The 23838-nt window shown below is 38.2% G+C and overlaps 1 protein-coding gene across 1 annotated transcript in view; it reads left to right on the top strand.

Moving 5' to 3' along the window:
• Positions 1-23838, top strand: part of cpne5b (copine Vb) — a 136358-nt gene that overhangs the window by 19866 nt on the left and 92654 nt on the right. Inside the window, exons 2-6 of the mRNA XM_028576783.1 lie at positions 7203-7243; positions 7584-7630; positions 14990-15093; positions 17588-17627; positions 21435-21511. Of these exons, the coding sequence (XP_028432584.1) occupies positions 7203-7243; positions 7584-7630; positions 14990-15093; positions 17588-17627; positions 21435-21511 (309 nt within the window). The remainder of the gene's footprint in view (positions 1-7202; positions 7244-7583; positions 7631-14989; positions 15094-17587; positions 17628-21434; positions 21512-23838) is intronic.

Here is a 23838-nt window from a genome sequence, read left to right as displayed (position 1 = left end):
GTCTGAGGTCTAGAGCAAAGGTCTGAAAGTGTACATGTCAAAAAGTAGAAGCTTTTAATAATTGAATGGCACCAAACGCTTTTAATTATTCGACAGCAGCAGAAAATGACCTCATAGCTCAAGTAAAATTATATTCTGTTGGCCTTTCCACTTGTTTTGATGCTGTTATAATTACAATGATGTGTAATTAAGCTGTAATTATGTAGTCTTTTTTTGTTTTGTTTCTATTGCATTGTTTGCTAATGGACATAAACCAAGTGTCTCTCCTTTTGATGTTTGTTTTTATGAATATGTAAACGCCTTTCATTTAGCGATAGATAGGTCTAGCTTTCCTTTGACATAATGGCCATTATTTATTTGATTTTTCCGACATTCAAAATATGTAGCATATGTCAATGATACAATGTAATGCACAAAATGAACCAATCAAAAAGGTTCTTCACCTACACGCTTGGAAAGTTTCAGTTGTTTGCAATCTGCAACCTCACCGCTAGATTCAATTCTACACACTGAACCCTTTAAACTACTGTACACAATTTAAGACAACATTCAACAATGTGTTCAGGGGTCTGTCTCACAAAGTTAGTTTAGTCGCTTATTGTGCACCTATGGGCTTAAACCTGGTTATTTACCTTCATAGAAAAGACTTAGTTTTTCATCACCATAGAAACATAGGCTGCTCATCTATCATGCTCTACAGAAAATCATGTTTAGGATATTGGTTCCAAAGTATTAATCCATCTTCCTCACCAATTATCTTTCTGGAAAGATGCTCAAAGGAGGACCAAACCAAAATACGTATACAACTTTGCTGGCCATCTTCACTCTCTCACTATAAAAGATGCCCTCTAATAAAACGCTCACATGAGATCACGAATATATCAGTCCTGAAATAAAGTTACTGTTGGCCTAAATGTTTTCATAGGAATGCAAGAGTCAGACTACATCAAAATTGCCTTAGCTGCAACATGAGAGAGACTTTGTTTCCAGAAAATCAAAACAACACTGTATTAATCATAAGTGAAAATGTTTGCTTCAATAATACATACCGGGCAGGACATTAACACTATATGCAGTTTTTTTTAATTTTTTTTTATTTGAACCCGTGATCTTCAACATGTATTTGTCGACTGGGAGTGATTCAAACCGGCTGCTGGTCACATCTAAAAAAATATATGCATAGATTGAGGGAATTTTTGAAAATAAAGAGCAGTGGCACAGGGATAAAAGCTATTTGAGGCTACATTTAACATAAGCATTAGAGGGATAATTCACAGCCGACAGATAAACAGGATGTGGAAATTACAAAGATAGAGGAGGTAGTGGTGGATGACATATGGGCTGATTCATTTTGGACCAGTGTGCAGACATGAACTAAATTAGGAAAGACAGAGAAAGGGAGGGAATACTATAAAAATTGGTTGGATGTTTGCATGCTTGGGTGATAATGTTTGCACATGCACACACTACAGTAAACACAAACACAACAACAAAGTTATGACAGAAAAATGCAAATGTTCCACTGTGAATATTGCTGTTGTTCTACTGAGCAAGGCAACTAACCAGTGCACAATGGTTTACATTAGTGTCATTACTCACTTTCAAAGAAGCAAATACCCAATGGGTTAGGGTGGATCGAGACTAATGTGAAAAATACAAAAGAAAATACTTCTATGGTTATATTTCTCTTGTACTAAAATAATAGGAAACTATTTCCCAACTTCATAAATATATTATCATCAAAATATTACAACAACCATTAATAACTAGCATCTATGAACTTCCTATGACTATATGAGTTATACTTGTACAAGATTTGTGTCATAATTACTGTAGGTCTTCAATTTTCAATGAGAAATGAAGGCAGAGAACTCCTAAATGAAGCCAAATATAGCCAACAGCAGATCTTTGGATACTCAACAAGTCTCTAATTGTAGCATACTCAGGAGACAATCCAAGACATTTTAATTAGACTTTAATTAGCTTCTTCAACACAGACACAGGTGTTCCAGTCGGTAAATGTAAAGGCACTCGGTGACAACCTTTATAGGCTACACACTGGTTTGGTTTCTTCTAATTTGTGAAGACAGTAAAATTGTCTTTGACATTTACTTATTTGCTCTGTATAGAGTCAGACACAAGAAAAATGTAAAGGCACTCGGTGACAACCTTTATAGGCTACACACTGGTTTGATTTCTTCTAATTTGTGAAGACAGGCTATAGGAAACACAATCTGATGCACTCAGAGCTAACAGCTAAAATAAAAATAGAACAAATTACATGCCATACTCCTACACTATCTTTATTAAAAGGAATGCATCATTTTTAGATGAAGTGAGAAAAATAGCAACCTCCTCCACAGCCTCCACAGTTCTCTCTTTTTAAAGGAAAAGAGAAAATTATCCTTACATGTACACTGATTTTTGGAAGAAGTTTCTAATTTGTTATATAATACCACTGCTCCCTTTTATGAATGGAATTTAACTGATTTTGATTACTTTCTTATTGAATTTGGATCAAATCTGATTGGTTCACATTACATTCACATCATGGGGAATCTTTACACCCCCATCGGCAAACATTGACTGGTTTCATAGCTTCAGAGATCCTGATACTACACGACAGTTCACAATATTTATAATGTGTAATGTTGTATTTACTTGAGGGTTTACGCTCAAACTATAACAATGGAGAAGAAATAATTGCTGTGTCTAGTTGTGTGTTAATGCACCCTTTACGGGTTAGAATGGGTTGGTAGATATAACTGAATGTGTATTTGGAGAAGGGCTTAATAAATTAAAGCAAACAAAGCATCCAATTATTGAAAACAACATGTTGCATAACAGCATGATAAACTGAAAACGGCAAGATGTTTTTTTTTCATTTCCTTTCTTCTACTGGAGTTTTAGCCATGCAATATTTTTCTTATTAGGATGAAATGACTTTTAAAGTCAGTGCAGTGTGTGCCTGAAACCTTGGACTCTGCACCTACAAATTAAAATGCTGCAACACTTCAATCACAGAACATCAGCAAGTATTGTGTTTGTAACACTGAACGTGAGATGTCTTGCTCAACTTGCTCTTGAAAGCTATAAACAACCCGTTCTCACACCGAACTAGTAAAATACGGACTTTTGGACAGTGGCTGTCAGCGTCTGAATCGTGTGTTCGTATAACGTACCGGGGAGAGCAGCAGCTACACGGGGTTTGAGGATGACGTAACACTATGAGCGACTACGGTAGCGAGTAGTATGTAAGGCCGAAATTCCACGTAGGGAGGTTGGTTGGGGTGGTGGATGAGTCAAACACCGGACTTTCACCCAGGAGACCGGGGTTCGTGACCCGCGTGTCTTTGTTTCCTAAAGTCGCTTTCTTCTTTTCCTAAACCCAACTGTCCCGTTATTCCCGCGTCAAAAGGGATAAAGTGCATTATGTGACGCTAAAGGAGACTTTTAGCGTCAATAACAATGGCAAAGGCACCTGACCAAGCTTCCGTATTTTACGAGATGGGAGTGAGAATCTGTTACTATAAAAGGGAGGTAGGAAGAAATACAGAAGCCGAGGAAAGATCAAAATAGATTGAGGCTGATGAAAGAACAGCCGAAGATTTATGACAGGAGAGCTTGCTGAGGAAAATGAAACAAGAAACAAAAACCAATGCAAGAATCAAGAGATGCCAGTGGGCTTTTGAGTGAGGGCTCTCATGTCACTGTAGTGACTGAGCAAGCAAAAGAAAACAAGGTGGGTAATAGTGTTGGGTCCACAGAAGCCTCTGGCAGGCATAATGAAAAGGTCAAGCAAGCATGATGGACGTGTTACACCAACACACGAAACATGGGCAGAGGTTAGAAAATGCAAATAAAAAAGGCTCAGGAAGAGAAGAGGAAAGTGCTTTAAAAAAAGAAATATATAAGGAGAGCATTCGATCAATAATTTTCCAAAGAATCAGTTGCTGTGTTGGAACACTGTATACAGTTATTGTAATATGTGCAGTTTTTTTGCTACTACTAAACGTTCTGAAACGGAACTAGTTAAGTTTAAGCCAAGTTCAGACCAAAGATTCACAAAACTGTTTTAGAATGTCACAGAGAAAAGTGGCAGAGGTCTGAACAGCCAATAGTGAAGTCATCTTGTGAAGTCAGTAACAAACTATAGAAATAAAATTATCCATAATTCATTTTATCTGTTACAAACTGTTAACTGGTTGAAATGGCAGACCCCGTTTTCACCTGTACAAATGTAACTGTAGCAATCATCTCACTATCACAAACGTTATCCACATTCAGATTTAGACGCAACAAATGATATATTCAGCTACAAAAAGCCTGGAAGACGGAAGTTAGAACGGAATTACAAAGAGTCGTTGCTATGGAGATGATACACCGCCTTGTCTCATCGCATTGGTGTGAACGGGCAGGTTTCAGAAAGCTGCAGACCGGTGCGTTGCAAATAGTTGCAAGTTTCAACAACAATACTAAGTTAGGGTTGGTATAGGGATCAGGGATTGGCTTAAAATGAGTCACGTAAAATAAGGACATAACGTGACTTCATGGATGTCATTGCGTCACAGTCTAGGGTCCGTAAAACTGCCCCATTATGCAGAATTTGGCTCTCTTATACTTTGTCACCTCACTTCCTTGTCTGCTCTTGCGATAATTACTAGAGCCACGAGAGGTTGCTCCCTAACAATAAACGTAATTGTCGGTCCTTATGAGCTGCTTGTTTTCTGGGTGAGGACGTGCTGGAAATCCACAATATCTTTTTAACCTTTATTAAGTTTGTCTATATAACCCTTGACTCCAAAGAACACCTTCATTTGCCAAGTGGGGTATTTACTCAGAGTAACACATACAGTACAGGCCAAAAGTTTGGACACACCTTCTCATTCAATGTGTTTCTTTATTTTCATGACTATTTACATTGTAGATTCTCACTGAAGGCATCAAAACTATGAATGAACACATATGGAATTATGTACTTAACAAAAAAGTGTGAAATAACTGAAAACATGTCTTATATTTTAGATTCTTCAAAGTAGCCACCCTTTGCTTTTTTTGATAACTCTGCAAACCCTTGGTGTTCTCTCAATGAGCTTCATGAGGTAGTCACCTGAAATGGTTTTACCTTCACAGGTGTGCTTTGTCAGGGTTAATTAGTGGAATTTGTTTCCTTATTAATAAAAAAAGCAAAGAGTGGCTACTTTGAGGAATCTAAAATATAAGACATATTTTCAGTTATTTCACACGTTTTTGTTAAGTACATAACATATGTGTTCATTCATAGTTTTGATGCCTTCAGTGAGAATCTACAATGTAAATAGTCACGAAGATAAAAAGGAAACGCATTGAATGAGAAGGTGTGTCCAAACTTTTGGCCTGTACTGTACTTTGATAGCTTATCAATAACATTGTTAGGAGAGTTAAAAAATCAAACTGTCTAACATCTTCAAAGATACACGTAAATTTAATTGATGGTCTACACAGAGAAAGATTTTATGGGTCATTGTTAGTTGCAGAGGCTCGCAGAGAAGCCAATGTGCACACCTCCAAAATCTTAACAATATGTGGAGTGGATGCATCAAGCAAGCTGATTGGTTGATCCCCCTTCTGAAAAAGAAAAAAACATTACATTAGGAATCTGCACGGTAGTAGAGATTAATGTACACATTTTCAAAAATAACTTAAATAAATCACAAAATATATAGATGATATTCCTCTATCCATGTGAACTTATGCTATATACAGATCTGTGGGTAATATGGTTAAGCTAATTGTCCTGTCTTGCCCCTTCACTTATTTCATGGAGCACATATAAGCATATAGAAAAAAGAAACATTTGGGAGACACAGATTAGGTGAAAGAGGATGGATGATGGAGTAAGACAGAAGGGCGGAGAAGCACACAGTTTTAACGAGACCCTTGACAATGACCTTTTTGTACTTCCTCCTCACATTACACAAGCCTATAATTTTCTGTCTCCAACCTTTGCTGTAAATCAATGCTGCAGACACTAATCAAGCTTCAGGTTCAGAGGATTAATTTAAAATGTGATTTGTGCTGGGGTGCCTACTGAAATTATAACTCCTGGCTTTAGCTGTCATGACATTTTCGGACCCGAACTATTTAATAGTTCTAAGAACCGCCTTTTTTATTGTGTCCGCACCGCAAGAATTAGGAACGATTGAATTTAATATGAAGAGTGTGAGGTTACACTCTGAATGCTATCACAAAGAGGGAGGCTTGGTGGGCGTTTGGAGGGCAGAAAAAGATGAGCATTTAGTAAACACACAGACATGCTGGTAATCAGGCAGCTATTGTACGAGATACCAAACCCAACAATTTGCTGTGCTTTTATGCCAGCTCATTTTGTAGTCAGTGAATGTATAAATGAACATTTGTGTTGGTGCACCTTACAAAGACCATTGGCTCAGACATTTTACGGCTGCGGTTTCATGTTTGAGTGCTCTCTTATCTCTGCCACCAGAGCCAGTCCCACAATTTCTGTGTCTGAAGCTATTGAGGAGGAGAGAGGGGGGGCAAGGTGGAGGGTGGGGGTGTGGCCTTGACCAACTGCCACTTTGCTCGTTTGAAAGCCATGATGTCTCTCTCTCATGGGTGGGCCAAATTCTCTGGGCGGGCAAAGCAGACAAAAGGGAGATAACCTTGCTCCTTATGACCTCATAAGGAGAAGATTCCAGATCGGCCCATCTGAGCTTTCATTTTCTCAAAAGGCAGAGCAGGATACCCAGGGCTCGCTTTACACCTATCACCATTTCTAGCCACTGGGGGACCATAGGCAGGCTGGGGGAGCGCATATTAATGTTAAAAAACCTCATAAAGTGAAATTTTCATGCCATGGGACCTTAACAGAGTAACGTTTTGTTTGTTTCCTGTGTAGTAGCAGTGAGTAGTAGCAGTAATGATTGAAAAATAAACAAGAAAATGTGATGCAACAAAAATGACCACAGAGAGTTACCGAAAAAAAACATTCTACAAGGACAATAGTTATTTTAGATTATTTCAAATAGCATTTTATTAAGAGTATGGATGTATGAAAGGTCTACAGAATTGAGCAATTTTACCAAAAAAAGAGGTCTTAAATTGACCACTTCAGATCTCCGTGACAGCAACATGTCAGCATGAACAAGATGTTCCTTGTCACTGAGTAACAATTGTTTTCATTCTCTTTCTTCATTTTTCAGAAATCTGCTGGATAAAGACACATTCTCCAAGTCAGATCCATGTGAGTACATCACAGAGACTGTTTTTGATTGTTTGTCTGTACTCTTCTGTCATCACCGTGCAGGTACTCTAATCCTAAAAAAAAAGAAGCTTTCTGTCCTGCTCCAATTAAGTTTTGTTTTTTCTTTTTTCTCTTCTGGTTTTTGTGGATATGTTGCCCTGTGATTTGGCCATGTCTGTTTGTTCACTGTACTGCTAAAACTCCTCATATTGATTTCCCATTTTGGAATCTGATGAATTTCTCTGATTGTATCTCCCCTTTTCTCTCTTTTTGCCCCTCATTTTCTCTTTCTTTCACAATATTTCATCTCTTCCTGTCTTTATATGGTACCTTTTCACAGTATGCGTGCTCTATACGCAAGGTGTTGAAACCAAACAGTGGAGAGAGGTGAGTGTATGCACACACACACACACACACACACACACACACACACACACACACACACACACACACACACACACACGACATCTAATAAAGTTCTTGCTGTGCTTACTGTGTTTGTCATAATTGTATGTTTGTGTATTGGGTGAGGCTCTACTTAAGACGGTCCAGGTCTTGTATTTGTCTTTTCTAAAAAAGGCCAGGGTAATATTCTCTAATTGGACACGCCTTTATTCAGTCTGAGCAGCATTATTGTCCACTCTCTCTACTTATTATCTGACTGGTCTATTTATCTATTTATTACATTGTTCTGCTGGTATAATAATAAATAAATAAATAAAAAAAAACATTTAATTATAGCGCATGAGTAAAGTGACTGAAACTGAAATCTGTCTGTAAACACTGTGAAATGTGGGGTGCCTGAGTAGCTCACGTGGTAGAGCGTGCGCCCCACGTACAGAGGCTCAGTCCTCGCCGCCCTTCGGGCCGTTCCGACCTGCGGCCCTTTGCTTCATGTCATCCCCCTCTCTCTCCCCCCTTTCGTGTGATATTCTAAAATGTTCTTATTGTCCACAAATCTAATGAAAAGACCAAAACCCACAATTAATTGATCCATAGAGCTCCATTGTTGTCCAAAAAATAAAAAACACACCAGTGTGTGAGAAAGAGAGAGAGAGAGAGAGAGAGAGAGAGAGAGAGAGAGAGAGAGAGAGAGCGAGATTGAGAGAGAGCCGGGGTCGTTGTGAAACGGTGTGCAACTGCTTTGAGATCATAGACTGTAAATATTACGTCTATGTTTGAGATATGTTTTCTCTCATTTGGTGGGTGTGTCTCTAGTTTATTGACTCAGGTCCCAGGTGATTCTCAATCAGCAGAGACGTGTCTGTAAACTCGTGGTAATAAAAAGGCAGAGTGCTCTCTCCCCGTGGGGTCGAAAATCAAGCTGTTCCACTTAGCGCTCCCCTTAGAGGCCTGGAGAACTTCCGTTGTGTAATCTGGATGCAGCATTTGTTTTCGGTTGTATTTGTTTTCGGGGATTGTGTGCTTTTCTTTTTGCATTGTTTCTGTATTTGCAGCGCGTTTTGTGTATTTGGTTGTGTTGTGTGTATTTGCAGCGCGTTTGCTAAATGCTGCGCATGTGTTGTCAAATTTATGAAGATGTTTTCTTAATTTGCATGTGTTTTCATTAAGTTGCAGTGCGTTTGCCCCTGTCGGCCACCGTAGATATGTGATACTGCGATTATCGCGAGAATCCAGCTGCCGTGCAAGGTACAAAATAAAAAATAAACCACTATCTGCTGCCTTAAATACTCGTTTCAACAACAAATCCAGGGTTGAAAATAGTCCCAAACAAATGCACAATTCACTCCTATTTGAGTAAAATTTGCTATAAACTACAGTGGTCAGCTTAGATGACTGAACTAAACTGAATATTGAGACAATATATTTGAAGGATTTACTTAAAGTCAGAAAGTACTGAGGAATTGACTGACTCATTGTTGGTTTAGGTCTTTTCATGCGATCAGTTGATAATAACAGAAATACAAAACAGTGCCACCCTTATGTTTTGAAAAGCTGAGATTGCTTTCAAAGGCAGAATCAAGGAAAAGACAGTGACAATAAAACATTGGACAAGATAAAGTAGACATTCTGCTCCTCCTGTGCAGAAGCATCATACAACCCACCCAGCTCACTGTCACCAACAGGAAAAAACTCCTCATAATCACACATGGTTATGATTTTTAAGTTTATGTTAATGCTTTGTGCATCTATGAATAATTGCAATTCTGGACTACTGTTTTTGTTCTGTGTATCTCTGCCAATTTCTCTCTGTGTGTGTATTACAGTCAAAATATATTTCTGTGCATTTATGCACATGTTCCAGTAACAGAGTAGTTACTTACTCACCCCACAATGCAAATTGTCAATGCATCGAAGTGGCCACAGATTTTTACAGACTTGTTCCACTGTGAATATATAATGTATAATGTATCATAATTTAATGGAATTCATATGTATTTATACTGCCAGATGATCCTCCTGTGTTTACTTGTTCAAAGCAGATGGCTGTGTGGGCTTTCATTCAAATATAGCTGAGGGACTGTGGAGGACTCTGTTGTGTGTGTGCGAAAATGCTTAGGCATATGTGCATAAAGCATTAGTGGTACGCATATGTAAAGATCTTCCCATCATAAAACTCTCATTCGCACTTCTCACAAAATACACTGTTTAAGTTTTCAACTAATGATTGTAAGATAGGCTGTTAATCCAATCAAGTACACAAAACATAATTAATATGACAAGCATTTCACTTGAGTTTATTTTCAATTCAAATTATGCTTAATTCTTTCAAGTTTGCTGATTTTGTTGTAAACTGTCACATCTATAATCATATCGGTAAGAGGTGGTAGGTGTTGATGCGGCTCCAGGTAACATTCCCAAACCGAACAAGCGAAGCCAAACAGGTGACTCACTAGGGACTTTTAAATAACCTTTTCTGACAGGACCCCCCTAGCGTACCGGACTGGTTAGGCTTGGGTCACATTTGATGATGATTTCCACCTCCTCCAGTATTTGTCGTGTGTCATGTTAATGCAGTTGGTGCTCTCTATGGAGCTTCTTGATTAGATAAAGAATGTCTCCTCATTTTTTTGCATTACTATGCAAGATCACATAACTATTTTCATTCTCCTGTGCAGTAAAGTGCTTCTCTCTAGATTTGGTGAGAAACTACTTTTAGGGGTGATTTTTTTTTCCTGGTCCAGAGGCTGTTTTCCATCAGAGTTCAGTATGTTCGGTGAAGTGTGACAACTGTTATGTAACTCAGGCGCAGTGTAGAAAAACGGTCTCAAACTAATATGCTGGTAGTTGAAAAACATAACTGTTCTACGAAATATTAACTGTGTACGTTATAGTGTACAATACGATAGATTTGGTGATTCATTTATGTATCAGGAAATTACTGATAGTAATGACTCTGGTATGGACTTAAGTATTCAGACAGAGTGTACAGTAGGAGATGTTTACCAGGTGCCAGGTAGGGCTGTTCTTTTGCTAAGTATTATTGACCAACACAACCTCGGTGGACTACTATGAGCAGCAAAGAGACCTGTCCTCAAACAAGTTATGTAAACATAATTGTCCTTCTACACTAGTGGCTGTCAAATAAAGGCAAAATGCCAAAAGAAATTGGAATCAAACACAGCACTGTAATCTTGTAAGTCAGTTACGCAAAAATTTTTAGCATGGTTAAAGAGTAACTTAACACCCTCTGAAAATCTTTTATTTTGCTCCAGGGGTTTAACTTCTCACCTTGCTGCAGTGATATACAGGTGCACTTCAACCCATTTATGGCCCTTTGAGAGAGTTACTGTGTGAGTACCTGTGTGTAGCTGGGGTAGCTGCTATACTACAAGAGGCTCTCTGTTGTATGTGTGTCTGTGGGGGAGTGTCAGTGCATAGCCGTAACCAGGCTGTCAATGTTAGTTTTCGTCAGCCTGAAACATCTTGTTAATCTCTGGATATAGCACAGATAGAACAGTAGGGGAATCCCGTTCACGTGCGACGTTGCCTCTCCACCAATACTCATCACGTCTATTACGTAACAGAACTTGTACTATTTTTTAGCACAAAAAGCTGTTTTTACACACAATATTATCAATCAATCAATCAACATTTATTATTATAGCACTTTACAGCAACCAGCAGGTATCCAAAGTGCTTTACATCAAGAACCACGAATAAAACAACATAAAATCCAATAAAAAGAATAAAAACATACAAAACAGTAAAATCAGAAAAGGTTACGTAGAAACAGGAAGAGGAAAGGGAATTGTCACACCACTACTATGTACTAAAAGCCATTCTAAATAAAGAAGTTTTGAGTTTAGATCTAAAAAGAGCTACATCTGTAATAGTGTGAATTATTATTATTATTATTATTATTATTATTGTTGTTGTTGTTGTTGTTGGGGAATGACCTGTGTAAACATCTGCCATATGCCAACAAGAAGGTGATTATGTGTATAGTGCAAACACATCATTTAGTGAATAACGATGCTTTGTCATTTCAAAGTTTAGGAAATTCAGAAAACAACCCCATGGATGTATTAAGAGAAATAAAGCTTCCACATTACAATCCTTCCATGGCTTCCTACTGACTCCAGACAAACACATGAATGATATAAAAATATTTTCACCAACATTGGTTGTTTAAACATTCGTAGCTTTTATTGGGCCTAAGAGTTTAAGTTCTAATATTTATGGTTTTACATGTTTTTTGTTTGTTTTTTTGTAATGATTGCATAATGGACAAACTAAATATTGAACATATGAAAAAACTATGAAAGTCCCTTTATGGACTACCAGAATCAAATGAAATGATAATGAGGTGTAAACAATAACTAAATAAAAAATAAACTTTCCTTGACTGGGTTACAGGTGCATAGTATTGGCGACCGTGACACAGGATATTAAACCTCTTTCTTTGAACCTGCAATTGTTTGCCCTCTGTCACTAACAGACAAGTTCGCAAACTCTTACTTGAAGCACTAAAATTGATAAAAAAAAATATTATCATTTTTAGCGGGGCTGAGATGAAATTTAGGGGAGCTTGAGCCCCCCTGAAAAGGGTCTAAAATCGCCACTTGGACAAAGTATTTTTGTGTACTGCAACCTGCATAGTGCAGTCACGGAAGGCTTGTATCATGTGGACACGCCAACATATTTGTTGTCATTACTTAGAATTCCTCAAGGGGGCGGCAGAAACTACACACTTATAGCTTTAAAGCGCTAACAAACTTTGGGATGTATTTTTAAAGCCACGTTTCATGGAGAGGAAGATGTGATTTTCAGCTGGTTGTTTGGCTCTTTCTCCTCCCTCAACAACTGAAGTACCCTTAACTCTCTATCATTCCTGGGGGGCTTTTCAAAATCCTGTGTGCTTCTCTCACTCTGTCGTGGGGAATCTTAAACACACCCCAGTGTTTTTCACTGAAGGCCAAAACAGAAACAAAGCTCAGTCTATACTACACATAGTTGGTCCACACTAATTCACACCATCGTCATTTACCTCTCTCTGTGAGAACACAAGACTCCAACAAGCTCATTATATCAGCACCATGCTACCGTCTGCCGAACATGATACGAGGAGAATAAAAATCCATATTGGCTAAAGAACTACAGGACATTCATATGGCACAAATGCTCAGGGCTGTTTCATGTGTGCTCCAGGGAAGAAGATAATGAAATCTTTGTTAGGTTTGGAACAAAAACCACACAAAAATAATGAAGGATTAGACTACCCTGTTGTCGCCTTTATTTTAAACCCGTCACTCAGAGTGTGTGTATATGTGTGTGTCTGATTTTTCCTGTGTCTGTGTTTTAAAGACAGGTTCACATTTCAATATCAGACACTGCAGGTCTATATGTAGACTCTACATGTGTCAGCTGCTCTGCATCTGTGTGTGTGTGTGTGGTACATGTGGAGGGTGTGGGTCAGGGACTTCAAGCCAGATATTCTCATTAGCCAGCTCCAGCAGCCCAGCAGTATCTAATGAACTCTGTGCCACGGTATTGTCTCTTCCACTCAGCAGGGAAATCACATTACGGAGCTCATCTTCGCCATCACCCGCCTCTTTACTGACATGGGCTCACAGCCTCATCAACACCTGGGGCTCTCTTGGAAAGCATGGGTGGCTCACAATATCAGCGTCCTTTTCTCTACTTTTCTCGCTTGCTGGTTAAATTTAGATGTTCAGTCAGTAAGTGAAAAATATAACCTTAAAAAACAGAGATCAAAGAGGTGTTCAACATTTTGTAACAATATAGAGGTGTCTGGTTTTGTAGCAGTTGTAGTGTCCTAATTACCCACATTGTATTGCATTAGGTGTTTTTACTGTATTGATCGAAAAGACAAAGTTAACTCACACATCCACCTACAGTACCTGCTGTCCACATGATAGAAAAACAAGATCGATTCCTACTTGCAAGTGGCTTCCTTGTCATTGATTGAAATTGTAGAGTTTGGCGGTGTTCCAATAAAACAGGGCAGGTTTGGCTCGAACACAGTTGTTGTAGTGTAGTTGTATGATGTCGGATTTTTACAATGTTATTGTACGCTGCAGGCAAGACACATAAAACAGCAATACTCTGATTCCATCTGGTGCCTGAATCACTGCTCCAGCAGTTGTAACAAAATGAATAAAGGATAAAGATAAAGATTAATTTATTGAGAATATTATGATAAATGACGAAAATGTAACAGTGATCAGTAAGAGTCACTGGACTCATGAGTTTGTTCTTTTCCTTTGTGAAATAAAAATGTAACTGAATGTTAAAGAAGTTCCCTCAACACATGCAGTTATATTTAACCTGGAAATTATGTTTTTGTGAGCAATGAAAGATGAATTACAAACCTGGTAAAAAAAAAAAGCAACTGCCCCAAAAAGCCTCAATTTCTTTGTGTGTCAATTGGTTGTACGTAATGTCAATAATGTCTGGTGGCTCTATGTCAAAATCAAGACCTTATAATTTTGGTTTATGTTGTGCTCAGATGGTTCATATTCCTAAATGATTGACACACTGAATACCTTATATATTTGGGGCTATTTGTTGGTCTCTGTGTGCACTACACTTGATGGGAACTACAAGAGGACAGAGTACATGCACAAAGCCACAGGGGCAGGAGGTGTAATAGCAGCCAAAGAAGAACTTTTTGCACAAGGGCCAACAATTTAATCCAGGGAAAACATCTTAAAATAAGCCATTCAAAATTGTGAGTAGTGACCATGAATAAGAATTGCAAAAGCATATTGATGCCTTTTCTCTGGCATATTTCCCTGCATTCAGCACTTTGCGAGTGAGAATCCAACTAATTAGGAGGCCTTAATCACTAGCTTTCTCCCCCTCTCTCCCACTCTTTTCCCACTCCCACTACTCCCCCTTCTTTTTTGTACAAACCTCCCACTCCTGCCCCCTTTTCTTTATACATCTTTAGCCATTTTTTTTACCCTCTCTGTCTCGCTCTACACATTTCCTCACCTCTTCCTTTATCTCTTCCTCTCTGTGTGGTTAATGCGTGAGTTATCCTGCTATAATTAATGTGGGAGAGGAGTGAGGATCAAGGAACCAAGAAACACACCCCTGGCTTCCTCTGCACAGCAGCAGCGTGTGAAATCACCTCCATTAATCAGGCCTCTGTAAATGTATGCGTATATGCGTCTGAGAAAGAGAAGAAAAGAGCGGAAAAAAAGTGCAAGGTGACAACAGCACTAACAGTATTTGTTTATTAAAAGTGTTCTGTTGTCTTGCTTCTCCTTTCATCATTTTCTCTCCTCACCTCCATTTGTCTTTCTCCTTCCACAGTTTGGCAGAACGGAGGTGATAGACAACACACTAAACCCAGACTTTGTTCGAAAGTACATCTTGGACTACTTTTTTGAGGAGAAGCAGAACCTTCGCTTTGACTTGTGAGTGATTTCCTTTGAAGTCGTATCAACATTGTATCTTCTCTGCTGCTCTCACCGCCCCCCAAAACGATTGCCCAATCAGATTAGCAACCCTAACTAGTAGGTATGTTAATTATTACCGTTTAACCATTAACCAATAACAAGAATTTTGACCAATTATACTATCAGTTAAACAGTTAAAAACAATATCATTAAAAATTGTTTTAACTAAAGTAAAATTACTTTTTAAAGTAATTTTAAAAAAGCTGATTAAAGAAAAAGGGGCTATACAATCTATTTCTTAACTGATAGTTAGCTTGCTAGTAGCAAGTTGCGTTTTTGAGCATGTACGTTAGTCAGACTCACAGCTGACAACCTCGCAGCTAAACTACTAGAATCGACGCGGTGGAAACAGGCTCGGACATACGTTGCATGCAAGCGGTTCCATTTTTACTGCCAAAGTGGCTGCACATTGTGGCTGTGCGACTGGTACAAGTCCACAGCTGTCCAAGGATGCTAAAAGCGTACTGGAACTCAGTTGCCTGCTTGCCGGTTAACGGTAAGGGGCGGGGCCAGACGTTATAAATATTCAGAGCTCAGCCCAAATCATAAGTAAGATAGATAGATTAGATAGGAATTTGGTGTAAACTGACAAATCTGCTTCATTTGAATGAAAATGCCATACTAATTTAGGCTGCTCTAACTTCAAATCCCCAACAATGCCAAGATAATGTGGTCCTCAACACTTTGAATTGAATATTAGGCCAACACAAGGACATTTACTCAATTATATTAGATTTATTTAGGGAATAGCATATTCGTAGTAGTAGTAGTTGTAGTAGTAGTAGTAGTAGTAGTAGTAGTATCCTAAAACAGTTGAAGATATTTTAAAAACCTAAAACATTCAGTGCTAGAGCCCCTGAAGCCTCACTTTGCCCCTGTTAACGGTTAATGATTGGTTAACAAGGGTTTGTCAGAAAAAGAAAATCTAAATTAGAATCCCTAGTAACTGTCAAGCTTTGAATTTCTCTACATAACGATGTGACATTTTGCCTGGGACACGTAGTTTAGCCTCAGTCTTTCAATCTGATATCACGTATGTAGCCATCAATTGCATATTCAAGAGAGCCTTTTTATGAAGGTTCGCATTTTAACACATGTCAGCAGGAAACATTAAAAAGTCAGCTGAAGATGGAGTTTTCCTTCAACTCATGGTGCTTTAGTATTAGCAGAAGCTTACGTTAGCTACTTACAGCTGATAAAATAGGATACTGGCAGTCATTTTAACCAACAAAATCCAGAAATGAGGAGCCTGCTTTTCACTTTTGTGTGAAATCAAAGACCAATATTTTAAAAAATGTAAAGAATTTACCAAATCTGCCAAAGTTATTGCTGTAACCTGCGAATGTGCTGTGTGAGAATTGAGTGGTTTAGCGAAACAGTCAATTGACCTCATGATTTGTTTTGTGACATGTGATTTTCATTTATGATTTCTCAGTACAAATACATCTGTTTCTGACACAAGTGGTCATCATTCTTGCAAACTGTATGTAGCGTGTTGTTGGCCAGCATGAAAGGTTAACTGCCAGCTCTTTACAGGCTGGACACACAAAGAACGCTGCCTCAGCACTTGCTGGGGTTAAGCTTTTTCATGGATACAAATAATCTTAATTTGAAATCACATAAACCACCAGCACCTGAATATGGTGACCATTAGCACAACGTGCCTTTATATCCTCTACAGCTAAGCCACCACAAAATATAAAACTAGATGCAATTTGGCAACTCTGAAGTATAGCACTTGATCTTTTATTTAAATTAATAGTAAGAGAAACTCATAATAGTGTGTGCAGCCTGAATAATCTCCAGGCAAAAAGGATCTATCGTTTCATTGAGTGTTTAATCTTGGTACATCACATATGGTCCACTTCCTTCACTTTCAAAGCTTTATATTCACATGCAAATCGGACCAGGTCCACCACTCATTATTATGGAAGAGGAAAAAAAAGGTCTTGTTGAACCCTTACCCAATTATTCTGCCCACATATAGTAACATCTGAAAAGATACTAAGATCCTGTCCTCATTTTTATCTTGGCTTGTTTTTAGCGTGTGATGTGAATTGTGTTGACTGTTTTTGATCTCTCATGAGTGCACCCACTTTTGTACATACTGTCATTTTCAATTTAGCAAATTAAAATTTTGTATTATTTTCTTTTGTCCTGTTATCCTTTTTTCCTCGGTTACTTTTAATTTAAATTCATACCCTTCCTCAATTGCCATCATACCCTTTCCCTAGACGTTTGAGACACACTATGTCCTTAAACCTACAAACAAAATGAGATAAGAGTGGTAAGAGTATTTCTTTTCTGCTCCTAGTGATGACAGATCACCAGCGTTTGTTTAAAAGCTTGCCTTTATGAGCATATTAATCAAAATGTCCCCATTTCGATAAGAGTCTCCTCTACAGTTTTTGAAGTAAAATGGCTTTGCTGTTTTTATTTTGTTTCCCTTCAGGTATGATGTTGACTCCAAAAGCCCAGACCTATCCAAACATGTGAGTGCACGTATTGTGACCTTGAACCACGGATAAATGGAGGCCAGTCTTGAGTAAAATCTGAATTATTGGCTTGAATGGCTGTGAAAATGAAAAAAAGTAAATAGTGCTTAATGGAATATGGTGTTCAAAGTGATTTGAGACTGGCCAAAGTATTTTTATCAGTGGTCTATTGGTGATGTTTTTCTGTTGACTGCTGCATGGTACCGTCTTGATGGAATAGAGCAAACCCTTTTTATTTTATTATTATTTGTATTATTGCCTGATCTCTCAGTAGAAGTATCCAAATACAAATGTTTTGTTTCTCTTTATTTTATTTGTCTCTGTTTTTAGACTTAAACAGGGGTTATCCATGCTGTAATTGTGCTATGAATATGCTAATTATATTTCTATAGATCTATGACTAAGGGTTATCTAATTTTTGTATTTGTTTTAGTAGTATTCTGCCGGCATTGTGTAATAACTTGCTATACTGTCATGTAGAAAAGCTTGGATTATGCAATGCTTTGTTAGTTTCCATTTTAAGCAATATATTACATTACATGATCATTTTTGTTTAACTAGAAAAAGATAACTTGGTTTTTATCCATAAAGCTGGAAACTATGATGACAGAAAGCATTGACAAAACTTTAAAATAATCTGTTTGGATGATTATTTGACGTATTTGGATGACTGGGTTTGCTTGTTTTCATCACTAGCTTCAATTCTACCTGTGTGCTTTGGGTTTTAGTTTTGGCACAGCATGTTGTCTTTACATTCGTACTTCGCCATCTTGAGCAATGCTAGGAGTGCTAGGTATTTGGTATAGTGTTGTGATGATGTTGTTATTGCTGTTGTCATTGTTTTCATTAATGTTGTTGCTGCTGCTGCCCAACCTTTCTGGAAGCCTGCAGAACTCAACGTAGGTCCCAGCATCTCTCTCACTTCTGACACTGCATGGCTGCTGTCTCACAATAATGATCCTTTTCTCAGGAGGAAGAATGATGTCACTGATCAAAACAAAAACTGAGAGCCAAGCCAACCCATCTGTGCAGCTCTTAACCATTGTTGCAGTCTCAAAGGGCTCCACAATGGCCACAATATGAAAATCGTCGTAAGCTTTTGTACCATGTTTTTGTAACATGATAAAGATGGGGAGATTTCCCAGGCTCTTCCTTCTAATCCTCAGTGGAATCAGTGGGCATAACAGATCAGAGACTCACTGAAATAAACACACTACAGCATGAGGTTGAATTATTTAGTTTGCACCTGTCTGTTAAGGCCAAATATTTTCCCAAATCCATGCCGATATTAGTTTAAAAAAAGAGTGTGTTGAAACGAAACAGTATGATTTTGAATCTGTCTTTGGGAGTCTAATGTACCAGACCAATGCTGGGTGATACAGAGAGACTGTGTCCAGTTGGAGACATGATTAAAACTATGTCACTCTGACTCAACTTTAATCATTTTTAAATTTAAATTTAAATAATGTAACGTTTGTTGTCATTGTTCATGGTGCTGTGAATCCCTCCATCATCTCCCTTTGTCCATTATCCTCCACAATGCATTAATCCAGTGGTTCCCAACAGGTGTGCCGCAACGTCCACTCTGTGCTTTATTTCAAAGAACCATTTCCCACATCCTAGTAGTGAGTAGAGGCACTACAACATGCATCTTTGTCTTTTTAGTAGCGAACCCTGGCTCTTAAACCTTGGCCCTCTGACCCCTTTTCCCTCATCAGGGAAAAACAAGCAAACTACCAGCCTAGCTTATTGTGTCCTCTCCTATACTACTGCAAAAATGATTTATGACAATTCCAGCTCTGAAACTAAATAAAAATGATAGTCCAGCCTTAGCAATGCAACAAGCAAGCAGCACGGAGAGAGCGAACGTCATCACCAAAACAAAGAACAGCTGATTTCTTAAGCAAAAAACGCAAATCCTCCTTACAAATGATTTCATCATCACACAAGCTGTGTTTGCACTCAGCGGAATATGGTGACTGCTAGTTGGGGTGTAAAACGCATGACAGCCAACCCATCCTACCACACAAAGCGACACACACTTCAGAACCATGGACAGTGAACAGCGATCACGGTATTTTGGAACCCACCACCACAAACGAGCAATTTTTTTAATAAATAATATTATTTGATCAGCACAGCTGCCTATTAAATTCAGTAAATTACAGTTTATTTGAAAAAAGCATCATTATGCAGAATTACAGTAAATGTGCAGAATGTTAAATGTAATTCTGCATGATGACAGTGTCCCCAAAGTCAAAGAAACATAACATATAGAAAAGACTGGAAGCGGCGGCCAGTACAAAATCAGTTGGCAGCCTATTCAATTTTAAATAACTGACCAATTATGATAGCGATGACTTGAAAACGAAGTTCATGTGTAATCGCTGGATTTGAAATACCTCTCAATGCCTTTCTTTGCCGATGAACTCCATCGTTTCATTAAAACTTAATCTTGAAAAAGCATGGATAAAAAATTTGCTAGGATGTCCTCCTCATAGCTGCGGTCCTAACGTTACTCCCGGCTTCCAACAATGCTAGCTAGCTAGCTAGTTTATCGGCGGTGCTTATGGGTGTATAGATGGTGCTAGTCTGGGATTTCTGTCGCCACAGCGGGCGGAACTTGTCATAAAGTTTGCGATAACAAAATGATTGCTCGGCCCTCTGTAAATTTAAAGCTGGACCACCAGTCACAGAGCTGAAAGCATAACATTGTCCTAGCAACTGCAGAAGTAGCAAAATCCTAGTCGACAATTCATTTAACCCTACACATTCCAACACAATCTGAATAGGCAGGTTTGAAGGGTATATTAGCTCCAAAACGGTTTGTTTATATGTTGATTGTCAAATTCTGAAATGACAAAATAAAATTATTAGAAACTGACAGTTCATCACTGCTATTGATGCTGGTCTTTAGTTGAAGTGTGTTCCCCTTTGAATATTGCTTCCCTCCTGTTGGAATAGGTAATAGGTATGTTATGCTGTGAATATCGTTTTAGTGACCTGAATAAAGATGGGTTTACATAACAAAAAATGAAAACATGAAAACACAAGCAGTTAACCGACCAGGACTTTCTGAAACAGCTGACTGTTTCCCGCAACGAAGCTGCCTTCAAGTGCAAAATCTATAAACTATCTGACGGGATACAATAATTGTGAAATATAATGTCTACTTGTGCTACATTGGGGGGGGGGGGGCAAGTTGTAATTATAATTAAGCTATTAATAATTAAGCTATGTTATTTTTAATTTTGTGAAATAAAATACACAGAATATACACAGGTGTTGTCTCCTCACAGCAAGAATCTCCTTGGATTAAATCTAGTGACATAGGCGTTGTCTAAGGGAAAATCCAGGCACCTTGGGAACCACTGCATCAAACCATGCCTACCATGCATACATTGACAACTCTGATTTCAGTTCAACAAACTTTACATTTGTTACCAAAACTGGATATGTTGCATTGTTGACCATTGTTTAGCAAAAAGAGAGCATTATTTTTGTTTTGCAGCTGAGGGCGAGCATCGAAGCGTTGCAGTTTGTTGTCTGCAAGCATTAAATAAAATTGGTTCACCTGACACCACTACAATTATTGACTTATCCAATGTTTTTTTAACCAAAGCTGTTGTACATAAAACACCATTTATTTTGGTTAAACATGTGGATGCAGAGGCTAAATTGGAAACTCTGACCTGTAAATTGAAGCAAGCAAGCTTCTTTGGCAGAAACAAATTCTGTACTTTCTCAGTTCCAGGGGTAGTATAGTTTTTAGTCTGTGTCTGACTACTCCTTCTTTCCATCCAGGACTTTTTGGGTCAGACGTTCTGTACTCTTGGGGAGATTGTGGGATCACCAGCCAGTCGACTGGAGAAACCACTGGGGTGAGTAAGAGGTTCAGGCCTAAAATACCTCACTGCCTAAATACCCCCAACTCCAAATGTGATTGAAGAACACTATACTGTGCCAAGAGGCAAGGCAGCTTTATTTATAGAGCACATTTCATCATATGCAACATCAACAATATGCAACATAGTGGTATATCATATCATATATTTATTAGGGGTGGGGGGGAAAAAATCAAAAATTGCATGTATTGTGATTTTGTTTTGCGACGATTTTTAATATTGATTCTTTTCCTTTTTACCAATGATTCACCTACATATTTGTTTATACGGTATGGCCGATGGCGACTACATCATATCCATTTCCAGCAAAACAGAGCGAAAGAAGAAAATGCAGAAAATCCATGTTGTGTTCTTCTTTAAACATGAAATAAATGTCAGACTGACTGACATGTGATGTCACATGTGATGACATGTGATGTCACATGTGATGACATGTGATGTGCAAACAATTTAAAAAGGTCTCATGATATATTGTCTCTAGAAGTGTATTATTCAATTTTTTTTGTTAAAGAAGGAAAAGAAAATTGCAATACTTAATACTGTCGAATCACAATACTTCTAGAATCGCAATAAATCAAAATCGCAATACAAATTGAATCGGCACCCATGTATCGTGAAAGAATCGAATCGAGACAAAAGCATATCGTCCCAGCCCTAATATTTATACATATACCCAATACCTACAGACATAGGCCTGAAAGAAAAACAGGAAGGTTTTGAGCTTAGCTTTAAATGTAGAAGGTTTACAGTAAGCACCTTTACCAGCTCCTGATCTTATTCTGAGTACAACCAAAAAGCCACTGTCTGAAAACTTGAGAGGTCTGATGGGGGTATAATCAGTGAGCAGGTCAGAAATATACTAGGGAGCTGAGCCATGTTGTGCCTTAAAAACCAACAAAAGGCTTTGAAAGTGGATTATCTGTTGAATGGGAAGCCAATGAAGTGATTTAAGTATTGGGAGTAATGTGAAGATGCTTTCCTGTAAGTATTCTAGCGGCTGACTGCTGTATAAGTTATAGTGTTTAGTGTATAAGTATAATATATAGTGTATACGTCTTCCTATTAACAGTTTTTGATAATCGAGTGAAAGAGAGAGGGGAGTTAAGACCAAAATACAATAACTGTTCTCAGGTACGGTTTATAAACTTTGATTGTACTGAGACAAATTGAGTTAGGGGCATAGAGAGAGGGTGAGTGAAGAAAGGAAGATGAGGAGGAGGAAGAATAGGAAATACATCAGTGATTTAGCAAGACATTGATCAGACAAAGAAGGAGAGGAAGGGAAGGGGAAACAACCCATCCTACAGATGTTTTCCTACGATAATTATTGTCATTAAAGAAAATGGTGAATCGTGAAGCAAAATTACCCAAATTACAGCTCGTCTCCTCAGCATGGACTGCTCCACAGCTCTAAGCTGGCTGAGAAAAATGTAGTCATCATCCATCATCATTATCAGTGTGGTGGGCTCTTGTGTAATTCAGGTGAAGTCATTTAAATGTAGCATTCAGTAAGATGCTGGTTCTTAGCTCTGGATGTGTTACCGTAGTGTTAAAATTAAGAGGGAATATTTGAATATGGATCTTCAACTTTGAATTGTAAAAGATGTTGTTGCCATGTTGTAGTATTGGTTAACATGTGATGGTGAAGTTGCTGTTATCCTGCCATGCTTTCGTGTGTAAGTACTGATGCCATAGCAACACAGAAAATGTAGCTAGTCCAAAAGGTAACGTCTTTGAAAGCTGCACGAATTGTAGCTCAACATTTCATCGGCACAATTCAGAAATGCACAATTGAAAATCATTTAGACAACACAATCGCTTAGACAACACAAAGCTATGCTTTCTGTACTCCAAAGCAACAAACACTTCTCTCTCCAGACTCGCGGTCCACATCGCTGTCTTCAAGCAAGACACCACGCGAGACCTCAGAACGACACTTCACCATCTTTCCATAATGTAGTCAGAGACGCAACAACTATGGAGTCAGGTTTATGTCATATCTCCCGAGACAGGCAGATACTCATCTTTGCGCACCAATTCAACAACCCAGAGGGCTGCCATAATAACACAATTTGGCAAGCGTGTAATCTCTTAGCTGCACAGTGTCTCAAAATAAAAATAAATAATTGTGCAAGAGTTCTATTTCCTTTTCTAACCATTCCATATAAATTATCAGTTTAAGAAAGCAATAGTTTGATATTAAACTTGTAATAACATCATTAAGGTTTATGCTCCCAATATTAAGGCTCAAGGCGCACTTATATTTGCAATGCTAAATTGCCCTTAAAAGGGGAATTTTGGTA

The sequence above is a fragment of the Perca flavescens genome, chromosome 4, assembly GCF_004354835.1.
Source record: "Perca flavescens isolate YP-PL-M2 chromosome 4, PFLA_1.0, whole genome shotgun sequence".
Lineage (NCBI taxonomy): Eukaryota > Metazoa > Chordata > Actinopteri > Perciformes > Percidae > Perca > Perca flavescens.
The sequence above is the reverse complement of the archived record's forward strand: the minus strand, read 5'-3'. Positions and strand labels throughout refer to the sequence as shown.